The sequence below is a fragment of the Aotus nancymaae genome, unplaced genomic scaffold (assembly GCF_030222135.1).
Source record: "Aotus nancymaae isolate 86718 unplaced genomic scaffold, 86718_ANA_hifiasm-v0.15.2.pri h1tg000019l, whole genome shotgun sequence".
In the NCBI taxonomy this organism is placed as follows: Eukaryota; Metazoa; Chordata; class Mammalia; order Primates; family Aotidae; genus Aotus; species Aotus nancymaae.
The window spans coordinates 928611-952888 of NW_026988431.1; the positions used below are offsets into that span (position 1 = coordinate 928611).

Below are 24278 nucleotides of genomic sequence, written 5' to 3' on the forward strand. Positions count from 1 at the left end.
ATATTTTCAAGGGAAGTTAAAAGCTAAATTAACTAGCACATTATTAAAATTTGCAATCATTACACTTTTTGGGAGAGAAGAGAAATGTTTTTGGCTGGGTTCCATTTATTCTATTACTAATTCAAGAATAAACATTTCATGATAAATATTGAGAACTAAATAGTACAAAAATAAAACACAATATAAAATCAAATTAGCTTCTGATGAAAAATTTTTAAAGGCATTTTAACAAGAAGAGTATAGTTAAAGGAAAGATCAATGATTTAATGCAAATGCAAGAGGCTTAAATAATGATTAATCCACTGAAACTATAACGCTAGTAGTAATCTTAAAGAATCCATAATTGAGTCCCTAGAAGAAGAAAGATTCGGTTCACTTTAAAACTGTAAGTCAACTGATTGATAAAAATGTGAAATTTCCCGGTTAGAAAACTGCACCATGAAGCTAGAGAGGAAAAATTTGCAAAGTCAACATTATGAAACTATATTGAGCCTAAGAAAGATTTTTGCAAAGAAAATCTAGGTAGAATGTTTGAAGTTGGGTAAATGAAACAAAAATAAATAATGCGACATTTTCCTAAATGACATTAATTTCCTTCTTGTGCCCCTAGAAAAGTATGTGAACCAAAATAATCACCCAACAAATATCAAATGAATAAAGAAATGCTTTGATATTTCAATTTTTTAAAAAAAATAAAAGCTATTTGTGGTTAAAAAAATGCCTTCTTTTGGAAATAACTCATATATTAAAACACATAATCAACTGTATAGATGCAAAAGATTATTTCCTACATTTAAGAGAACCACTTAAGTTCCAACAAATACGTTCTCTAGCCATAAAAGAGCCTGCCTGCCATTTGTGACAACACAGATGAACCTGTAGGACACTATGCTAATGAAATAAGCCAGACACAGAAAAGACAAATACTCTATGACTTCACTTATACGTGGCGTGTAAAAAAGTTGAACTCATAGAAGCAGAGAGTAGAACAGTGGTTGCTAGGGGCTGGGGAAGCAGGGGAAAATGGGGAGATGTTGGTCAAACAGTACAAACTTTCAGTTATAAGATGAACAAGTTCTAAGGATTTAATGTACAGCATGACTGGTGATAGATGTGTCATTTTGATTGTGGTAATCATTACAGAACATGTACCTATATTAAATCATCATGTTGTCATGTATACCTTAAATATATTCAATCTTTATCAATTAAATATTTCACAATAAGTAAAAAGCAAAAAATAATTTAGAGGATATCAAGGATCTATAAACAATATAAAAAGTATATAAAGATATAAAGGAATAAAGATTAGATCATCATCAGAGTTTTAAATAGCAAAGCTTTATGCCAGAAGAAAATGGAATAGCATAATTAAGATAATCAGAAAAAGAAAACATGAACCAAGTTAATATCCAGCAAAACTGACCTTCAAGTATAAAAGGCACAAACTGTTATCAATGTACAAAAACTCAGAGAATACTGGTCCCATTAACACTTTCAGAGATATCTTCTGGAGAACAAGCATCACAATCAAAATAAAATGATGACATTGAAATTAAATACGGACTGACAATGAGTACTGAATAAGTTAAATGAGGCTGGGTGCAGTGGCTTGTGTCAGGAGGCTAAGGTGAGAAGATGGCCTGAGGCCAGGAGTTTGAGACCAGCCTGGGGAACATAAGACGACCCTGCCTCTACAAAAAAAAAATAAAACACCCGAACAAGGAGAACACATGGACACAGGGAGGGGAGCACTATACAAGGGGGGTCTGTTGTGGGGGAGTGGGGGGGACAGCGGGGGGGTGGGGAGTTGGGGAGGGATAGCATGGGGAGAAATGCCAGATATGGGTGAAGGGGAGGAAGGCAGCAAATCATGCTGCCACGTATGCACCTATGCAACAACCTTGCATGTTTTTCACATGTACCCCAAAACCTAAAATGCAATAAAAATAAAAATAAAACAATAGCCTGAGCATGGTGGCATGCATCTATAGTCCCAGCTACTTGGGAGGCTGAGTCAGGAGGAATTGCTTGAGCCCAGGAGGTTGAGGTTGTAGTAAGCCATGATCACACCACTGCAGTCCAGCCTGGGTGACAGAGTGAGACCCTACTCTCTAAACAAACAAACAAATAAATTTCTGGAAGGGTTTATGTAGAATTTGATATTTGTTTTGTTTTTTAACGTTTGATAGAATTCACCATTGAAACCATTTGGTTCTGCATGTTTTTGGAAGGAAAGGTTTTCAACCACCAATTCAATTTCTTTAATATGTATAGAAATCTTTAGTTTGCCAGGACTTGATGGTGTTTAAAATTTAAAAAAAAAAAAAAAAGAATTCTTTAGATTACCTATTTTTTTTTGAGTGAGTTTTGGTAGTTTGTGACTTTCAAGGAATTTATTTAAATTCAAGGAATTTATCTAAGTTCTTAAATTTATTGGCATAAAGTTGTTTATAATATTGTATTATCATTTTTTTCCTTAGAGACAGAGTCTCACTCTGTCACCTGGGCTGGAGTGCAGTGGCGCAATCTTAGCTCACTGCCACCTCCACCTTCTGGGCTGAAGCAATTCTCCTGTCTCAGCCTCCCGAGTAGCTGGGACTACAGGGTCACATCACCACGCTCGGCTAATTTTTGGTATATTACTAGAGATGGGGTTTCACAGTGTTGCCTAGGCTGGTCTCAAACTCATGAGCTCAGGCAATCCACCCGCCTTGGCCTCCCAAAGTGCTAGGATTACAGGCGTGAGCCACCACTCCTGGTTTATCATTTTAATAACTGTAAAACATGCAGTGATATCTCCTTTCTCATTTCTGAAATTGATAATTGTTGTCTCTTTTTCCTTCTACTCAGTCTGGCTATTAGGATAATAAATAATTGATGTTAAAAAAGTTAAATAAATAAAATAAATAAATAATAAGTTTAAGAGTTAAAGAGAGAAAGTATAACATATGGTAGCTAAAAGCTTCAACAATGTAGATTTATTTTAATACAACCATTAAGAAATGGGGGCTGGAAGCCAGATAGCTTTCCCAGAATCTCTGGATGGGCTGACTAGTGATGAGCTTTCCCTGCTGAAGCCACTCTGCAAAAACCAGAATAAGTCCTTACTTCTTCAAATGCAGACATCAATGCATAGCCACAAGAATCACAAAAATCAGGGAAACATGACACCATCAAAGGAACAAAATAAAGCACCAGTAACCAGCCCTAAATATGGAGATTTACAAACTGCCTGACACATAAATAGAAATAAGCCAGGTGCAGTAACTCATGCCTGTAATCCCAATACTTTGGGAGGCCGAGGCAGGATTGTCTGAGCCCAGGAGTTTGAGACCAGCCAGGGCAACATGATGAGACCCTGTCTCTACAAAAAAATTTAACAATTAGCCAGGTGTGGTAGCATACTCCTGTGGTCCCATCTACTCAGGAGGCTGGGGCAGGTGGATGGAATGAGCTCAGGAGGTTGAGGCTGTAGTGAGCTATGATTGCACCACTGCACACCAGTCTGGATGACAAAGTGAGACCCTGTCTCAAAATAAAAATTAAAAAGAAAAAAAAAATAGTTGTCCATTTATATTGCATAGCTCACCGAGCTACATTAAGTCAACTAAATGAAATCAGGAAAACAAAATTAGTTCAACAAAGAGAAATCATAAAAAGAACCAAACAAATTCCTTATCTAAGAACACAATGACTTAACTGAAAAATTCCACAGAGAACTTCAGCAGCGGACTTGATCAAGCAGAATAAAGAATCAGGGAACCCAAAGACAGGTCATTTAAAATTAATCACTCAGAGGAACAAAAGGAAAAGGAATGAAAAAGAGTGAAGAAAGCCTATCAGAATTATGGAACACCATGAAGTGAGGTAATATATATCCATTATGGGAGGTGGATCCCAAAAGGAGCACAGAAAAAGAAAGGGGTGGGGTGGTGCCAGTAGAAGCTTAGATAATAACAGAAAACTTCCCAAGTCTGGAAATAGATATGAATATTCACACAAAATCAGCTCAAAAATCTCCAATCGGGTTCAATCCAAATAAGACTACACCAAAACACAGGACTGGCAGACTGTCAAAAATTAAAGAAAGACAGAACCCTGAAAGCAGCAAGAAAACAGCAGCATATCACATACAAGGAAACTTCAATGCAGTTATCAGCAAATTTCTTAGCAGAAACCTTGCAAATTATAAAAGTTGTAAGGTTTATTCAAATGATGATATATTTAAAATATAGAATGGCTAGGTGCAGTGGCTCATGCCTGTAATTCCAGTATTTCGGGAGGGTGAGGTGGGCAGATCACTTGAGGTCAGGAGTTCAAGCCCAGCCTAGCCATCATGGTGAAACCATGTCTCTACTATAAATACAAAAAAAAAATCAGCCAGGTGTGGTGGTGTGTGCCTGTAATCACAGCTGCTCAGGAGGCTGAGGCAGGAGAATCGCTTGAACCTGGGAGGCAGTTTGCATTGAGCCAAGATTGTGCCACTGCACTCCAGCCTGGATGACAGAGTTAGACTTCATCTCAAATATTTTGTTTTAATATATAATTTTTTAAAAACCTGCCAACTAAGAATATTTTACCCAGCAAAGCTATCCTTCGGAAATGAAGGAGAGACAAACTTTCCAAGACAAATGAAAAAAGCTTCAGGAGTTCACCACCATCAGACCTACCTTACAAAAAATAATTGAGGCGGAATTCTTAAAGGTAAAAGAAAATGATGTTAATTAATAAGATAAAAAATATGAAAGTATGAAACTCACTGGTAAAAGTACACAGTAAAATTCAGAATACTCTAATACTATAATTATGGCATTTATGTCACATATGTTTAATATAAAGATTAAAATATAAAACTATTAATAAATATAGCTACAATCATTTTTAAGTGATACACAATGTTTAAAAATGTAAATTAAGACATCAAAAACATAAAATGTCAAGGGGAGGAAAGTAACAATGTAGAGTTTTTATATGTGACTTTGTTTTTTCTTTTTGCACAGAAAAGGTCTTGGTCTGTTGCCATGCCTGGTAACTCCTCGTCTCAAGGGATCCTCCACCTTCAATCTCCCAAAGTGCTAGGATTACAGGCATGAGCCACCATGCCTGGCCTGTACATGATTTAAGTTGTTAACGGCTTAAAATAGAGTGCTATAAATATAAATGTTTTATGTAAGTCTTATGGTAACTACAAAGCAAAATCTTATAGTATATACACAAAAGATAAAATGTAAAGAATGAAGGCATACCACTACAGAAAAATCATATAATCACAAAGAAAGACAGCAAGTGAGTGAAAAACAAGAACAAATGATGTACAAGACAACTAGATAATAACTAACAAAATGGCAGTAATAAGACCTTACCTATCAATAATTACCTTTAATGTAAACATATTAAATTCTACAATCAGAAGACATAAAGTGGCTGAATGTGTTTTTTTTAAAGACTCAATTATATGCTATCTGCAAGAGACCCACTTTCTCTGCAAGGATACACATAGACTGAAAGAAAAGAGATGGAAAAAGATATTCCATGCAAATGGAACTCAAAAAGAAAGCATAAGAAGCTATATACTTATATCAAATAAAATAGACTTTAAGTCAAAAACTATAAAAAGAGACAAATAAGGTCATTATATAATGACAAAACGGATCAATTCATCAACAGAATATAACAATTGTAAATATATATGCATCCAATATCAGAGCACCTAAATATATAAAAGCAAATGTTAACAGATCAGAAGGGAGCCATAGACTGCAATATAGAAATAGCAGATAATAGAAGATTGCAATATAGATATAGTAGAGATAGTCAATATCCCACTTTCAGTAATAGCACATAATCCAGATAGAAAAATCAATAAGGAAATATTGTACTTGAACCAATATTGTGCTTTAGACCAAAATATTGTTCTTTAGACCAAAAGAATCTAACAGACATATTTTGAACATTTCACCCAACAGCAGCAGGATACACATCTTCTCAAGCACACACGGAACATTCTCCAGGATAGATCTTATGTCCATGAAATAAGTCTTGACTAATTTAAGCAGTTTCAAATCACATCAAATATGTTTTCTAATCACAATGGTATGAAACTAGAAACCAATAAAAAGCAGAATTTCTAAAATTAAACAACATGCTTCTATACAACCAATGGGTCAAAGAAAAAATTAAGAGAAAAATATAAAAATATCTTTCAATAAATGAAAATGGATACACAGCATACCAAAACTTAAAGGATGCAGCAAAAGCAGTTCTGAGAGGGAACAAGAGGGAACATTAAACACCAGCATCAAGAAAGAAAAAAGACCTCAAAAAAAATGGAGGCTGAGAGAAATAAGAAGAAAAATTATTAACTGTTTTCAGGACTCACGTTGGTGACAACTGTATTAGTACTATTCTGAGGCTGTTGTATGTGTAATGTGGAATAAAGCAAATGAGTAATTACAGGATATTCTAATTCCATAATCTCATGTGCCAGAACCAAGACTATCAGTGTGGATGAAAGAAGACAGAGATGTAAGATTGATGACATTAAGTCATACCTATAGTCCTAAATTTGAATAAGTAATTTAAGTATGAAATTATGAGTTTCTCATACGTGATATAAATTCAGTGTGCTGAAAATACCTAGAAATAATAACCAGCCCAATAATCATGAATATCTCTAGTAACCAGACTATAGTCTTGAAATATCCTTTCCCATAGAAAGAAACCAATACTTCTAAAGAAATGGCTCATTCCAGGTCTGGGGTAGGGGCTATATGAGATAAGCCTGGTATGTCTTATCTTAGGAAGGAAACTAGCAAAAGCTACAAGAAGCCAGGAGCAGTGGCACATGCCTGTAGTTCCAGCTACTGAGGAGGCAATGGCAGGAACACTGCTTGAGCTGAGGAGTTCAAGGCCAGCCTGGGTAACAGTAAAACCCTGCCTCAACAAGCAAACAAACAAAAACAACAACAAAAAACTAAAAACAAGCCCTACTAAGATCATGTAAAAGAACTCAGGAGCCAAAAAGACAGGACAATTTGATTTTCAGTAAAGGTAATTTTAGTGGACTGAAAATTACCAAATATGTTTAAATTCACAAATTTATAACTTAAAAAAATCTATGTGGTCACCTTCAGAGGATAAACCATTTTTTATTTTTAAATAATTTCTGACTTACAGTAAAGTTGCAAAAGCATGACAAAGAATTTTTGCATATTCTTCACTCAAATTTGCCAAAGGTAACTTACACTGCATTTGCATTATCATTTTCTCTACATATATATATATATATATATATATATATAATTTTCTCTGAAATATTTGAGAATAGCTTGTAGACATGATGCCCATTTATCCTTAAATTCTCAAATTTAAGGGTATTTCCCCAAACAAGAATCTAAGGGAATTTCCCCAAACAAGAATATTCTTTTAAAAATGCAGTATAATTACCAAAATAAGGAAATTAACAGTGATATACTACTATTATCTAATCTACAGATCTTATTAAAAATCTGCCAACTGTCCCATTAATGGTTCTTAATGCAAAAGAAAAAAAATGTGACCCAGGATCCAATTCAGGATCATATACTGCATTGGGCTGTCATGGCTTCTCTTCAGTACCCATTAACCTGGAACATTTTCTCAGCGTTTATCTGTCATAACTTCAATATTTTAAAAAGCAAATAGGCCAATTACTTTGTAGAATGTCCTTGTGTGTACAGCTAATGCTTCCTCATGATTAGATTTGGGTTATATAAATTTTTGTCAGGAATGCCACAGATACGATATTGTGCTCTTAGTACATTGCATGAGGAGGCATATGATGTCTATCTGTACTGTTACTGGTGACGCTAACTTTGATCATTTGCTTAAGTTGGTGTCTGCCAGACTGGCCTATTATAGTTACCATTTTTCCTTTTGTAATTAATATTTCTTTTGTGGAAAGACTATTTGAAACTATGTAAATATTTTGTTTCTCATCATTATTTCTGATAATCTCATTATTTCTAAAACTGGTAAATAAAAGGACAGAACCAAGCATTTTCCATGCCTTTTCTATATAAAATATAACATAACACTGGGCACTCAAGTAGAACTGAAGTGCCTCTCTATAAATGTATTCCAATAAGTGGGAATAAAAGGAACGAAAAGCATGAGAGTATCACCACGTTGCAGCCCCAGTAATGATGTAGACAATAAGCGTTGACACTAGCGTCTCAAAAAAGATAAAACCAGACATTGTATGACTCCTGATGAACAAATACAGCACCACAGAAGCCAAAGGGGTAGAATCAATCTGATAAAGTCTCTGGATCCAACTCTCAATCTTCCAAGAAATACAAATGATGGAGGAAACTTGAAATTGCACCACAAGGACACAATAAGCATCCAGACTGTGGGAACTTCTACAGGCCAAATAATCCAAGTTCTGCAACAGACAAAATGTATGAAAGAGAAAGATATGGAGAGAGGACCTGAAGATTAATTAAGACTTAAAAGATTTACAATTTTTTTAAATGGGCAAGACTAAACTTTAATGTGTAAGGATGCAAATATCGGTGATCAATCTACAAAGAAATGAAACATAGTAATAGCTGTAAGTCAAGATAGTGGTTCCTTCCAAAGAGGAAAAAAAGCAGTTGTGATTTGAATGGGCACAGAGGTGCTTCTTTCATGACTGGCAAAGTTTATTTATTGACTTAGGTGGTGTCTACAAGGATATTGGTCTCATATATTTGTTTTTGTGTAGCTCTCTGACTATATATTGCATTTTACAATAAAGTTTTTTTTTGCTTCAAGGTTCCATTGGAGATGATGATAATAATAATAATAATAATAACAAAAAGAAAAAAAATAAAGTTTTTTTTTTTAAATAATGGACGGGTAGAAGCAGCAAAAATGGTACATGATAAATATTTGAAACTGAATAAGAAAAACACTACAGTTCAAAATTTGTAGAATGCAACAAAAGTAGAGCTTTAAGTGTCTAAGGCTCAAAAAATAATAAGCAATTAAATGTCCAACTTATGAAGGTAGCTAAAGAAAACAGAATAAAACTCAAAGAAAAAAATTTTTACAGAGCTATTAATGGAAGCTATTAAAATAGAATTGAAGAAAAAAATAGAAAAAAATAAAGCCAAAATCTAGTTTTTTGAAAAGACTAAGGAAATAGGTAAACTTCTAGTGAGACTAATCAAGAAAGGAGGAAACACTTGAGCATAAACTAATGATATTAAGGAAGAAAGTAGGTACATTACAACAGACGCAGCAGAGTTCACAAAGAAAATAAAAAGACAGCTACCAAGACAAAATTTAAAACTCAAAGTGGACACATTCTTAGAAAAATAAAACTAGTAAAAGTGACTCAAGAAAAAACAGAAAAAAAGTTTGAAAAATGCTATTCATCTCTAACAAATTAAAGTAGCAATTAATTTCCCACAAAGAAAATTCTAGCCTCACATAATTTTATAGTTCTAACAGACTTTCAAGGAACAATTAAACCAAGACAAATAGACACTTCCAGAGAACAGAAAAACATGTGAATACTGCTCAACTCAATTATTTGAGGCATTAATTCAAAAATCAAATAAAGATGGTATGAGAAATAAATTTGTGGCCCCTGGTCTCTCAAAAATACAGATGCCTTACCAAATGTGGTACTGAAACACAGAAAAGACGGAAGACTGAAATAGACTTATGCATATATGACAGAGGTGATAAGGGCATTTCTCTGTAGAAATGGAAGGATCATTCAACAAATCAACCTAGAAAATTTGATAATCCATATGCAAAAGAAAACAAAAATGGATTCCTATCTTACATATAAAAATATGTACCAGAGTGATTAAAAACTGAAATATCAAAAACAAAGTTTTTAAGTTTTCAGAAGAAAATATACGTGAATATCTCTGTCTTCAGGGTAAGGAGCAAGTTCCTTAAGAAAGCACAAAAAATACTAAGCATAAAAGAAAATACTGATACATTTGACTTCACAAAAGGCATTTATTCATTAAGAGAGGCCTTAGAATGTGGAAAAACAAAACAAAACAACAAGTTAGAAGATAGGAGAAAGTACTTGTCAGCCAAACGTTAATATCACTACAAAGACTGTACCGAGAATATAAAGAACTACAAATCAGTAAGCTGATAACCCAATAGGCGAAAAACAAAAACATGTGTTTCACTAAAGAGGAAACACATGTGACTAATAAACATATGAACAGATGCTCAACATTACTAGAATCCAGGGAAATTCAAAACAAAAGCACAGTAAGATGCCATTCTACAGTTCTTTGGCAAAAACTAAGATGTGACCAACTCTAAGTATTGGAAAGAGATTCAGTTAGGCACTGAATCTCTTATCCACTGTTTGTATAAATATAAACTAGCAAGACCTTTTTGGAAAATGATTATTTCTTTATAAAGTTAAATATTTGCATAGCCTATAACCCTCATATATTCTACTTTCAGAGAAAATTGTGTACTTGTTCACCAGGAGACATATGTAAGGATGTCCACAGCGGCACTGCTCTTATTGACAAACACTGGAAACAATCAAAGTACTTAGTAAAGGGGGAAAAAATAAAATTTTGGTACATTCACACAGAATATTATATAAAAGTAAAAATGAATGAGCAACAGCCAACCAGAGAAACAAGAATCACCTTTCATAACATAATTTTGAGTGAAAAACATTTCTAAGAATATGCCATACACATACTTTTTTTTTTTTTTACAAATAAGCATAAGTAAACATATTGTTTAGTTAAAATATATTTAAGATAAAAAATTTTTAAGAGGAAATCATAGATACAAAGTTGTTACTACCTTGATGGTGGGGAACGAGGAGGGGCAGCATTTGTGCACATTCCTTATATCACAAAATGAATAAAAAAGGGCAATGCATGGATCAATGATAAAATGTATCATTAACCAAGAATTATGAGTAATCCAATTCTGCATAACTGAAGTTTTCAAAATGCTGCAGTAACCATCCTGCATATATGCCTCAGTGTGCTTTTGCAAATATATGTTAGTAAATTCCTAGAAATGGAATTTGTGAATATACATTTAGCATTTAAAAAATTTTTTCCAGTGGCCCTACACAATGGCTGCTACAGTTTATATTCCCACCAAAAGTATCTCCTACCTCCTTGCCAAAATCTAGTATTATCGAACTTTTGGGTAATACCTCACTGTTATTTCGATTTGTACTTAAATATGGGGCTTGTTGAGCATCTTTTTATACATTTGCTGGCCATCTGTATTTCTTCTTTTGTTTGTGGCTCTTCAAACTGTATTTCTAAGAAAATCAATCTACCTTATTCTTTTTTTTTTTGAGACGGAGTTTCGCTCTTGTTACCCAGGCTGGAGTGCAATGGCGCGATCTCGGCTCACCGCAACCTCCGCCTCCTGGGTTCAGGCAATTCTCCTGCCTCAGCCTCCTGAGTAGCTGGGATTACAGGCACACGCCACCATGCCCAGCTAATTTTTTTGTATTTTTAGTAGAGACGGGGTTTCACCATGTTGACCAGATGGTCTCGATCTCTTGACCTTGTGATCCACCCGCCTCGGCCTCCCAAAGTGCTGGGATTACAGGCGTGAGCCACCGCGCCCGGCCCCCTTATTCTTAATAATTTTGAGTTTCAGGAGGCTGAGGCAGGAGAATTGCCTGAACCCAGGAGGCAGAGGTTGCGGTGAGCCGAGATCACGCCATTGCACTCCAGCCTGGGTAGCAAGAGCGAAACTCCATTTCAAAATAAAAAAAAAATAATAATAATAATAATAATAATAATTTTGAGTTTTTTCTTTGCATATTTAAGAATAATGCCTTTGCTCATAATGTGTATCTAATTATTTCATCCACCACTGTACTATTTATCTTTAGTATGGTATAATTTTACCATACTTCACTATTCATAGAGTCAAATTTACCAATCTTTTCTGTGTACTGAATTCACAGTTTTTAAATGAATAGATGTTCTAACATAATTTGCTAGGGATGAGGCTCTGGGGCAAAATGTATCTAGTTTCTATCCTTCTTATCAGAAGAGCTTTATTGGTGCTTCATGGCATCAATATATAGATATAAAATCCAAAGTCATCCTTAGAGTTTTCATATACAAGCATAACCCCAATCTAGACTAAAGAAAAGTTGCTTCTGCCAATTTGGACTTTGGTTCCAACCCCAAAATAGTACATAACAGTATAGGGAGGTAATGAAAAAGAGGGCCTTTAAGCTTCTACATCTGATTTCAACATACACATTTATTCGGTCCCACACTGCCACACACAAGTCAGAAAACAACCACGAGAGCAAGCAAACCAACCTAAAAAAAACCTCTTTGGCAAAAAGGAAGAAATCTGCAGAGATGCTTAAATTTGAATGTGCAGCATGTACCCCTCAAAGAGCATCTTACCTGTTAGGATGCCCTGGAATATATATAAGGCAGTAGGCATCGCAGACAGCAGGAAATAGAGGCAGCAGTCCTTTAAAAAGTCCATGGAGTGCTGGAACCAACCAGCAGGCGAGAACCCCACTCAATGACACCCACAGCAGGAATGAGCCCTTTACTGCACTGCTTGCCCAGGCCCTATGATAAGCACTGGGCTATATCTTAATGATGCCAACAAAAACCACAATGATTTTCATTCATGGGATTGGCTTACAAATTTGAGAAAAGGTAAATTTGAAAATGTATGTGCTAGTCATTTTATAATTTTTCCTAGCAAACTCAACTACTAAAACTGTCATATTATATGAAACTGTGTCTTTGATTTCATATTGTCCATATCCTTTATCAAGCCAATAAACACTGTACTTAATTTTATCATATATCCACACAAATTTAAAAAGAAATTACATGAATAATAGTAATTTAATTTTTTCAATGTGCCTAGTAATTTTCTTTCATTATTATTTCTGACTAACTGGAGCTCTGTCTTCTCAGAATGTTTGAACCTGTTTACTGCAGGTATCACTATCTCCTACGAGACAGTTTACATGTGCTTGTACTTCATCACTAACATCTGAAAGCAACCATAACAGAAATTAAAACTTAAAGTCAAATTACTATTAAAATTTATAATCTGAATTTTAGGCCAATATTCAATTCATAGAATACTTTTTTTCTTTCTCAAAAAAAGAATAGTCCCTTCCAAGGGACTTTTTTATAATGCAAGGTAACTGCAGTTGTAAATCAGTTGTCACAAAACCACACATCTGCTTAAGCAATAGTAATTTTCAGTTTAATATGACAGTAGTATGTAATTTCTATTGAGACTGAATTAGTCCAGTTTAATGAAATGAAGCATTGGGCCTTCACAGAATTACTTAATAACCAGGTACTTTGCTGAGATAATTTTAGCAGTGTCATGTATTAAGATGCACATTGAGAGCTAGATTCAACAGCTGTTTGCATTAAAGTGGACTCACTGTCAAATAGCATTTATTATTCAGGTATCCAAAAATTGACATTAATAACAATAAGAGCTAACATTTATTTAACACTTACATGCCAGTTACTCTAAGAACAACAACCCCATAAGGTAAGAACTATTATTATTCCCATTTTACAGATGGGGAAATTAAGGCCCAGAAAGTTAAGCAACCAAGGTCACACAACTAATAAATGAGAAGGGTTGAAATATGAACCCAGAAAGTCTGATTCCAACAGTAATATGGACAATAACAATGTGGAAAAAATATATGCAAGGATAATCCAACTCACTAATAGATAATGGTTGCAATGAATTAAGTATTTCCATTATTATAAAAAGTATGTAACTGACTCTCCAGGAAGAATAGTATTAAAAAGCTGTTTGGGCCGGGCACGGTGGCTCACGCCTGTAATCCCAGCACTTTGGGAGGCCGAGGCGGGTGGATCACGAGGTCAAGAGATCGAGACCATCCTGGTCAACATGGTGAAACCTCGTCTCTACTAAAAATACAAAAAATTAGCTGGGCATTTTGGCGCGTGCCTGTAATCCCAGCTACTCGGGAGGCTGAGGCAGGAGAATTGCCTGAACCTGGGAGGCGGAGGTTGCGGTGAGCAGAGATCATGCCATTGCACTCCAGCCTGGGTAACAAGAGCGAAACTCCATCTCAAAAAAAAAAAAAAAAAAAAAAGCTGTTTGTTGGGCTATATGAGAGCAAAGGGTAGAAAAAAAACTTCATTAGCCTTAATTTATGAGCAAAAGTTGGATTTAAAAAAGCAAAATTGTAAAAACTTGTTCAGTAACAAACTAAAAATGAGTTGTAGAGAAGCAACCTGTGAATTAACATATTTTCTTAAAACTATCAATAAAATGATCAGATGAAAAGAAAACATAGATTTTTCTAAGTGTATTCAAAGTGATAGCAGAGAGATGAAAAGCAGCATATTATTCCAGATTATGCTTGTTAATGGTTCCAAAGAGGAAGTTGAAGTTTCAGTTGATATGATCAGAAGCTAGTTGAGAATAAAAGATGGCAGTAACAGAAGCAGTCAAAAGTTGCAGGAGAGAAAATGATCTAGACTGAAAGCAAGTAAGTCTATCGCAAAGTCAAAGAATTCACACGTATTGAGGAAGTAAGACTGAAGGTGAACAGGAATTCAACAAGATTAGGAGCAAGAGACTGCACTGTCACAAAGAAATCTACAACATGAAATAAAAATAGAAGCCAAGGATAGACAATGAAGACATAATTTAACAGAGCAGAAAATAAGCAAGATTTAAGCTTCATGGGTGGGCGGCGGCGGGGGGCTTCATTACACCCAGTGTTGTGGAATTAACTAATGATGAAGATGGATGCTTAGGTAACCTGGTTCAAACCCTTTTTCAAATTTTTTCTTAGAAAGGGTAGCTAGGAAAAGGGAAAGCAACACAGAGAATGTAAAGTCTGAAAGTAAAATGACAGAAATTTTTAAAAGCCAGCAAAAAATTCTGAAATTAAAATACATGGTTGGCTAGGGTTAATTTTGAGACTCACGAGTTGGAGAAGACCTGTAGAGGCAATAATTTAAATTCCCCTTACAGATTCCGAAATAAGAACACAAGTGGGAATGTAACTCTATGAAGAGACATGAACATTTGCTCTCAAATGGCAATTCTTTCTGAAAAATGATCTATGTATGAGCCTTATGGCACGATTCAAAAGCTCTAAGTAGTGAAGATGACCTCCAGAATTCCTGAGTCCATCATGGATCTTTAAAAGAACTGAAGTTTCCAAGACACTATTACAGAAAGTGATATAATTCCTTTTTATTTTTATTTTTTGGTATCAAGAGACAGAAACTGTTCAGAAGCTGAGTAGAGTATAAAAGCCAACCCTACCAGAGGAAAAAACCATTCAGTTAGTAGCCTTGAGTCACAGCAGCAGTATGCATGAGAAGGGTGGAGTTTAATCACACCCTAGTGTTTAGTGATCAACATGGGCCTGCTTGAAGCCGCTTATGATTCCCCAGGATAATACCATATTTAGATTACAGCTTGATGCTCATTCTAGAGAAATGTTCAGACGAAGGCTGGAAGCACTGCATAATCGTAGGGGACACCATCTACGCTGTAGTCTACGTGGATGGCATCTGTGCAGTTGTATAGTGACAACTTGCCCATCCTGACACAGTCATATTGCTTTTAACAACTTACTGTGCTTGTGCAAAGCCTTTTGGGTTTACATGGTAAACATACATTTCTTTCTTGTCAGCAAGAAAGTTTACTTTAAACTTGTCAAAAATGCCAAAGAACATTCTCTCTTATCCAAAAAAAATTTGTTTTATTGGAATAAAACATAATTGATATTTTTTCATACAATCCTGCCTCAGTTTTATTTTTTTTATCCACTGAGAAGCTCATGACAATAGTGTCAAACACCACCCGATGACTAATGAAACACCCCCTGAATTCCCTGAAATGTGATCACTACCACAAAGAAGCTAAGTCCTCACCCCATTTCTAACTGAAGGAAAAATGTCTAATAACCTGATGACAGCAAAGGTGAGTAATCAGAGGCATCTACAAAGTGGCTCTGTGGTGAACTTGGGAAGAGATGAAAATAATTATTTCCAATATTTAAAGAAAACTCATACTCATTCCCCAAATGTTAAAATGAGATTTAGTACAGCCAGGGAATGGACTCATCTGGTTAATCTCTCATTGCACATCAGCATTTCCCCCAAAATTTTCTATGGAATATTAAAAGGATTCCATGGTCAGTAAGTTTGAAATGCCACAATTACCCAATGTGTATCGTTACCATACACATTAGCCTATTAAGGCCCTGTGAAGTCCTGTAGGTTTTGTTAACCCAGTGTTTCCTACAGTCATTTGATCATAAAAACTGGGTTTCTGTTGCTGTTGCTTGGTGGAGTATCAGTGATAAGAGAAACAGAGTTAGGGAAATGACTCTCAAGGATTACCAGATATACACTTATTAAATCCTTGTAAAGAATTAAAATATAACATCTAAAACAAAAATAAAAAAATTTTTTTTTTTAGACAGTCTCACTGTCACCCTGGCTAGAATGCAGTGGCACAGTCGAGACTCACTGCAACTTCCGCCTCCTAACTTCATATGATTCTCCTGCCTCAGCCTCCCAATTCTTGTGCCTCAGCCTCCCGAGTAGCTGGGATTACAGGTGTGCACCATGCCTGGCTAATTGTTTTGTGTTTTTAGTAGAGATGGGGTTTCACCATATTGGCCAGGCTAGTCTTGAATTCCTGACCTCAAGGAATTCGAGACCCACCTCAACCTCCCAAAGTGCTGGGATTACAGACATGAGCTACCACTCCTGGCCTTAAAATAAGATTTCTTTTGATGATTGCATAATACTAAAGAAAACCGAAGTGCCTCCAGGCTAACAAATGTTGGTTTGATAGCTTTACTTGGTTAAAACCACCACCAAAAAAACATTTACTGTATATTCAGTGAAGCCAGAAATAAAAGATAAAAAGCCTATTTTATAGTATTGTCACTTATACTTCTCATAAAATGAATAAAAACATATCAATACTTGGGGTTGACAGCATTTTAAGTGCTAAGAATATATCATAACTGTGCTTATTTTTTGCATTTATTTTTCAACTCTTCTGCCAGAAAACATCAAAAACTTTATGACTTCAGGAGCTCACAACCTTGCAATAATCTCTCCTCAAATTACTGACTTCATCACGATTATCTACTGAAACCAAAACAATGGCACCTACTGAAGATTATTACAATACTTACCACATTACAAAAAGAATCCAGACCAATGCTATGTACATACTTAGTACATTCTGGATTAGACCAAGTAAAATTTAACAACAAGCTGAACAGCATTCTATAAAACAAAAACAAAAAGTCAGTTAGGCTAATTCTGTCTGTTTTTCTCTGCTGTGGACTCACAGTGAGACAGAAGATAGTCTCGGAACTTGATGACTAAATCAAATCTCAACTCTTCATCCAGAATTTATCTACACTTACCTTAAGAGAAGTTCTTTGGGTAACTTTTTGTTAATAAGGCCTTCATCATTGTTTGAGAAAACCTGGAAAGAAAAAAAAAAAAGGAAATTGTGAAAATGTTTTCAATCAATGTGGAAAAAAGTTATTTGTTTTTATACTACTAGATCAGAACAGCCCCAATCACTGTCCTACAAATAGGGTGTTACTAATTTCATGACGCCACCACATTCTAATATTAGTAACAGAAAATATTTTATACCCTATCACTGTTTCATAAAAATAGCAATACGTAGCCATTTGATACTATGTTGTATTGAAGGTTCTAGCCAAAGCAATTAGACAAAAGATAAAAAAGACGTCCAGATTGGAAAGGAACAAGTAAAACAACCTCTATTTGCAAATGACATGATCTTGCATACAGAAAATTCTAAAAGTGCACAAAAATCAATTAGAACTAATCAGAGTTCAGCAAGCTACAGGAAACAACATATAAATGTACAATATAGTTAAACAAAAATAAACTGAATTTCCACGTAGTAGCAATGAACATCCTGAAAATATATTTCAGAAAACAACCCTATTTACAACAACATCAAAATGAAAAAATGCTTAGGAATAAACTTAACAAAGGAAGAATAAGAATTCCATATTGAAACCTTATACAATACATTGTTGAGAAAAATTAAAGAAGGCTTAAATAAAAAGACTTTCATGTTCATGAATTGAAAGACTTGTTATGTTGGCAGCACTTCCTAAAGTAATTCATAGATTTAATGCAATCTTTCTCAAAATTCCAGCTGCCTTTTTTACAGAAATTGAAAGACTGATCAAAAAATTCATATGAAAATGCAAGGGACCCAGAATAAAATAATCTTGAAAAAGAGAAACAAAAGTTGAAGGACTCAAACTTCCTGATTTCAAAATTTACTACAAAGCTTCAGTAATTAAAACAATGTGTTTACTGGCATAGGGTAGACATATAGATCAATGGAACAGAACAGATAATCAAAAATAAAATTATGAAATTGGCTAAAATAAAGAGAATCCATAAATAAACTCTTACATTTATGAGCATTAATTTAAATGGAGAAAGAATAGTCTTTTCAAGAAATGGTACCAGAACAACTGGATATATACAAGCAAAACAATGAATTTGGCCCCCCATCTCACTTCATATAAAAAAATAATTCAAAATGGCTCAGAGACTTAAATAAATATAAGAGCTAAAATTATAACCCTTGGAAGAAAACATTAGCATAAATCTGGGTGGCTTTGGATTATGCAATGGTTTCTTAGCTATGACACTGAAAGCACAAGCATCAAAAAAATTGATAAACTGGACTTCATCAAAGAAAAAGACCTGGCTGGGCGTAGCAGCTCACCCCTACAATCCAAGCACTTGGGGAGGCAGAGGCAGGCGGATAGCTTGAGGTTGGGAGTTCGAGACCAGCCTGGCCAACATGAGGAAACCCTCTCTCTACTAAAAGTATAAAAATTAGCTTGGTGTGGTGGCACACACCTGTAGTCTCAGCTACTCAGGAGCATGAGATGAGAGAACAGCTTGAACCTGGGAGGCAGAGCTCATTCCTGTTGTAACATGTATCAGTACTTAATTCCTTTTTATTGCTGACTAGTATTTCACATCTTGGAATGCCACATTTTTTTTATCCCTTCAGTTAAAGGATATTTTTTAATTATTTCCACTATTTGGCTGTTAAGAATAATGCTGCTATGAACATTTATGGACAAGTTTTTATAGAGACCTATATTTCATTTCTCTTTATTGACTTACAAGTGGAGTTGTTTAGTCATACGATAACTCTTTTTAACCTCTGAGGAACTGCCAAATTGTTCTCCAAAGTGGCTGTACCATTTTACATTCCCACCAGCAGTGTATGAGAGTTCCAGTTTCTTTCCCCATTATGAAAAGGCTACATATTGCTTGTTTCCATTTACATTAATTGTCCAGAAAAGGCAAATCCATGGAGACAGAAAACAGACGAGTAGTTGCCTAGGGCTGGAGAGTGACTGCTAATGTTTATGAGGTTTCTTTGGAAGGCAGGAAAAAATTCTTGAATTAGACAGCTGTAATGTTCACACAACTTCGTGAGTATACTAAATCCCACTGAATTGTACTTTTTAAGTGAGCAAAATTTATAGTATATGATGAATATCTCAATTTTTAAAACCTGGATTAAAAAAACAATCCATCAAAACAAACTGCAGAAGTGGAAATAGTGACATAAATAGTACCCTACATTTATTTTCAAAGTAGTGTCAATGAGTAGTCTTGGTGCTGTATATATATTTAGTAAGTGCCCACTGTATTCCAAGCTCCAGAAAGCACTATGTCAGATGAAATAGCTAAATTCTCTCATATTTTTCTAGTTCCTTGAGGTGTAAAATTACTGATTTGACTTTTTTTTTGAGACAAGGTCTCACTCTGTCAGCCAGACTGGAGTGCAGTGACACGATCATAGCTTAATGCAGCCTCAACCTCCCTGGCTCAAGCGATCCTCCCACCTCAGCTTCCCAAGTAGCTGGGACTACAGGTATGAACCACCACACCCAGCTAATTTTTTAGAAAAGTTTTTGTAGAGACAGGGTCTCCCTATGTTGCCTAGGTTGGTCTTGAACTCCTGGGCTCAAGTGACCCTTCTGCCTTGGCCCCAAAACTGCTGGGATTATAGGTGTGAGCCACTGTGCCTGGCCTTTCTTCTTTTTTAATGTAAGCATTTACATTTATAAAATTCCCTCTAAGTACTGCTTTCACAGTATCCCATAAGTTTTGATATATTTTCATTTCTATTCATCTTAAAGTATTTTTAAATAGCCATTATTTCTTTCACCTATTGATTAATAATGTGTTTATCTGGGGCCAGGTACAAGTGGCTCATGCCTGTAACTCAGGCACTTCGGGAGGCCAAAGCAGGAGGATCACTTAAGGCCAGGAGTTCAAGGCTAGCCTGGGCAACATAGTGAGACCCGACTCTACCAAAAAATTTAAAAATTAGCAGGGCATGGTGGCATGTACCTATAATCCCAGCCCTATCCAGGAGGCTAAGGCAGGAGGACGGCTTGAGCCCAGGAGTTTGAGCCTGCAGTGAGCTATGATCGCCACTACTGCACTCCAGCCCAGGGGACAGAGCAGACTCCATCTCAGAAAAAAAAAAAAAAAGTGTTATTTTCACATATTTGTGAATTTTCCAGTTTTCCTTCTTATTGATTTCTAGCTTCATTCCTTTGTTATCAAGGAAGATATGAAGATATTTTGTATTATTTCAATCTTTTGACATTTATTGGAACTTGTTTTGTGATCTTACACAGGTCTATCCTGAAGAATGTTGATTCTACTGTAGTTGGGTTAAGTGATCCACATAACTCTGTCAGGTTTCATTGATTTAGAGTGTTGTTCAAGACTTCTGTTTCCTTATTCTGCTGTCTAAATGTTCTATTATTGAAAGTATGATATTGAAGTCTCCAACTGATGTTGGGATAGATGGTGAATAACATGAAAACCTTCACGTATCCCAACAGTCAGAACAATGGGCTTATTTTCTGTTATTAAAAAGACCAGTGAATCAAAGTTGTGAGATTTCACCTCAACACAGGAAAAAAAACAACTTTCTAGCAATTAGAATAGCCCATACTAGAATGTCTTGCTGTTGAAGCAGTGATGCCCCCTTCTTCAGTGCTCCTGCAGAGTCCACAGAACCAGGATTGTCAGGGAAAGGAATCCCTTTTTCAGTAGGAGATGTGACTAGGAAACCCCTAGGGATCAAATCTAATTTCCCAAAAGAGTCTTGCCACTTACACCTTTGTAAGCCTTGGGCATGTCATTTAACTTTTCTATGCCATAGTTTCCTCTTCAGCAAAATGGGAGTGTTGTGAATGAAATGAGTTCATAAACGTAAAGTGCTTAGAATAATGTTGGCATATAGTTAAGTGCTTAACAAATGGTAGCTATGATGACAGCTGTGAAATCTCCAATTACTATTATAAAACCACTTCTCAGCTGGGTGCAGTATTGCACACCTGTAATCCCAGCACTTTGGAAGGCCAAGGTGGGAGGACTGCTTGACGCCAGGAGTTCAAGACCAGGATGGTCAACACAGACAGACCTACACCTCTAAAAATAGAAAAAAGAAGAAAAAATTATCCCTTCATTTCTGTCAGTTTGCTGCATATATTTGTGGCTCTGTTGTTTGGTGTATATGTGCTTATAACTGTTACGGTTCCAGTAGGAATTAACCTTTTATCAACATATAATCACCTTTGTCTCATGTAACAATTATTATAACTTAGTTTATTTTGTCTGATATTAGTATAGCCAACCAGCTCACTGTTAACTGTCTTTTAATCTAACAAGTGTCTCATGTACACAACATAACATTGGATCATATGGGAGTTTTTTTGCTTGTTTGTTTTTATCCATTCTGCCAGTGTCTAAGTTTTAACTAGTAAATTTAATCCTTTTGTACTTACAGTAATTACTGATAAGGAAGGACTTATGTCTGCCATTTTGCTATTTTTAAAATTCTGTAGTGATGTGTACTGCTTCATAAATGCCAAGGATCAAGTTGGTTGATACTGGTGTTCAAATCTTTTATATCCTTACTAATTTTTTTTTCCCTCAAGTTCTGTCAATTAGTGATAGAGCTGTTATATTCAACTACAGTTGTGGTTTTGCCTCTCTCTTTGGTTTTGTCAATTTTTGTTTCATGTATTTTGAAGCTTTGTTGTGAGGTAGATAGATGTTTAAGGTTTTTTGTTGTTGTTGTTTTGTTCTGTTTTAGGTAGAGGCTCGCTCTGTCACCCAGGCTGGAATGCAGGGGCATGATTTTGGCTCACTGCAACCTCTGCCTCCCAGGCTCAATGATCCTCCCACCTCAGCCTCCCAAGAAGCTAGGATTACAGATGTGCACCACCGTGCCTGGCTAATTTTTGTATTTTTAATAGAGATGGGTTTTACCATGTTTGCCAGGCTGGTCTCAAACCCCTGAGCTCAAGTGATCCACCTGCCTTGGCCTCCCAAAGTTTTGGAATTACAAACATGAGCCACTGTGGTCAGCTTGTTATGCATTTTTAATGAACTGATTCATTATTATAAATGATCCTTATTTTTCTCTAGAAATGATCCTTGTTTTAAAGTCTACTTTGTTAATATAGCAACATCAACTTTCTTATGCTTTTTGCATGGTACATCTTTTTCACCTTTTTTCAGTCTGTTTCATATTTATAGTGATTCATAAAGATAGCACATAGTTGGACCATGCTATTTTATCCAGCCTGACAATTGCCACCTTTTAACTGGAGACGGTCTTTATATTTAATGTAATTATTGATATGATTGACTTTAAGTCTCCCATCTTTATATTTATTTTCCATTTGCCTCATCTCTTCCTTGTCCTTCTATTCTGCTTTCCTGACTTTTTAGTAATGTGACATTTATTCTATTTCCTTCAATGATCTTATAGTATCCTCTATTGAAAGGATATTTCAAAGGATATTCAAATATCCTTTCAATAGTTGCTTTAGTGATTACAGAGGGGATCTTTAACTTATCAAAGTCTAACTTCATTTGACTTCCCCTGATTGTTGTATACTTACTGTTGTATAGCTTACTTTTACTTCTATTATATAACAAATAATATGTTATTATTTCTTCTTTAAATAGTCCATATTTTTTAAATAAATGTATGTATTAAAGAAATAGATTTTAAAAGGTCCCTTATATTTATCCATCTATTTATCCTTCCTGGTGTAATTCATTCTTTCAAATCTGAACTTCATTTATTATGACTTCAATTTAAAGAACTTCTTTTAACATTGCTTGTAATATAGGTCTGGTGTAGACAAATTGCTTTTGCTTCTGACAAAAATATCTGTATTTTGAATGTCGAATTCCAGGTTAGCAGATTTGCTTAAAAAAAAAAAAAAAAGCAGCACTTTAAAAAAGTTATTTGAGGCCAGGCGTAGCAGCTCACACCTGTAATCCCAATACTTTGGGAGATGAGGCAGGAGGATCACTTAGCTCAGGAGTTTGAGACTAGCCTGGGCAACACAGCAAGACATTGTCTCTACAGAAAATTTAAAAAATTAGTTGGGTATGGTGGCATGTGCCTGTAGTCCCAGCTATTCAAGAGGCTAAGGTGGGAGAATTTTTTGAGCCTAGAACATTAAGGTTATAGTGAGCTACGTTCACACCACTGCACTCCAGCCTGAGTGACAGAGTGAGAGCCTGTCTCAAAAAAAAAAAAAAAAATTATTTCATAGTCCTCTGACCCGCATTGTTTCTGATGCGGTGTCAATTATTCATATTACTGTTCATCTTTATGTATTTCCTTTTCTACCTCCTTTTAAGATGTCCTTTATAAAAATCTTTGATTTTCAGAAAGTTGACTCTGACGAACCTCAATTTAGACTTCTGTCCCTGCTCTTCCTCCTCTCCTTGAACTCTAGTTACATGTATGCTAGACAATTTTGTATTGTCCCACAGATCTCGAATGCTGATTTTTACTAATCTGTCCCTAAGTTTACTGGGGCTTTCTTCTGCTGTGTCCAGTCTGCTCTTAAGCCTATCAAATTAATTCCTCATTTTTAATGTATTTTTCATTTCTAGCATTTCCACTTGGTTCTTTTCATAGTTTACATCTTTCTGCCGAAATTTTCTCTGTCTATCCATATTGGTCAACAGCTGGGCCATCACTGAGACTATTTCTGTTGCCTCTTTCTTCCCCTGACCATGGATCACATTTTCTTGTTTCTTTGTATATCTCATAATTTATTTCATACCAGATACTGTGTATAAAAGAACATTAATTTATCTCCATCAAGGGAAGTTCCTTCTTCA

General features: G+C 35.4%; 1 protein-coding gene across 3 annotated transcripts in view; it reads right to left on the reverse strand.

The window, feature by feature from the left end:
* The window catches only part of FBXL2 (F-box and leucine rich repeat protein 2), a 117732-nt gene that overhangs the window by 86787 nt on the left and 6667 nt on the right, over positions 1–24278 (reverse strand). For all 3 annotated transcript variants that reach the window (XR_001104711.2, XM_012435546.2, XM_064378578.1), the window contains exon 2: positions 17447–17508. Coding sequence is in view for 2 of the 3 variants with exons in the window: in XM_012435546.2 (XP_012290969.1) it covers positions 17447–17508 (62 nt within the window). In the remaining variant the exon portion in view is untranslated. The remainder of the gene's footprint in view (positions 1–17446; positions 17509–24278) is intronic.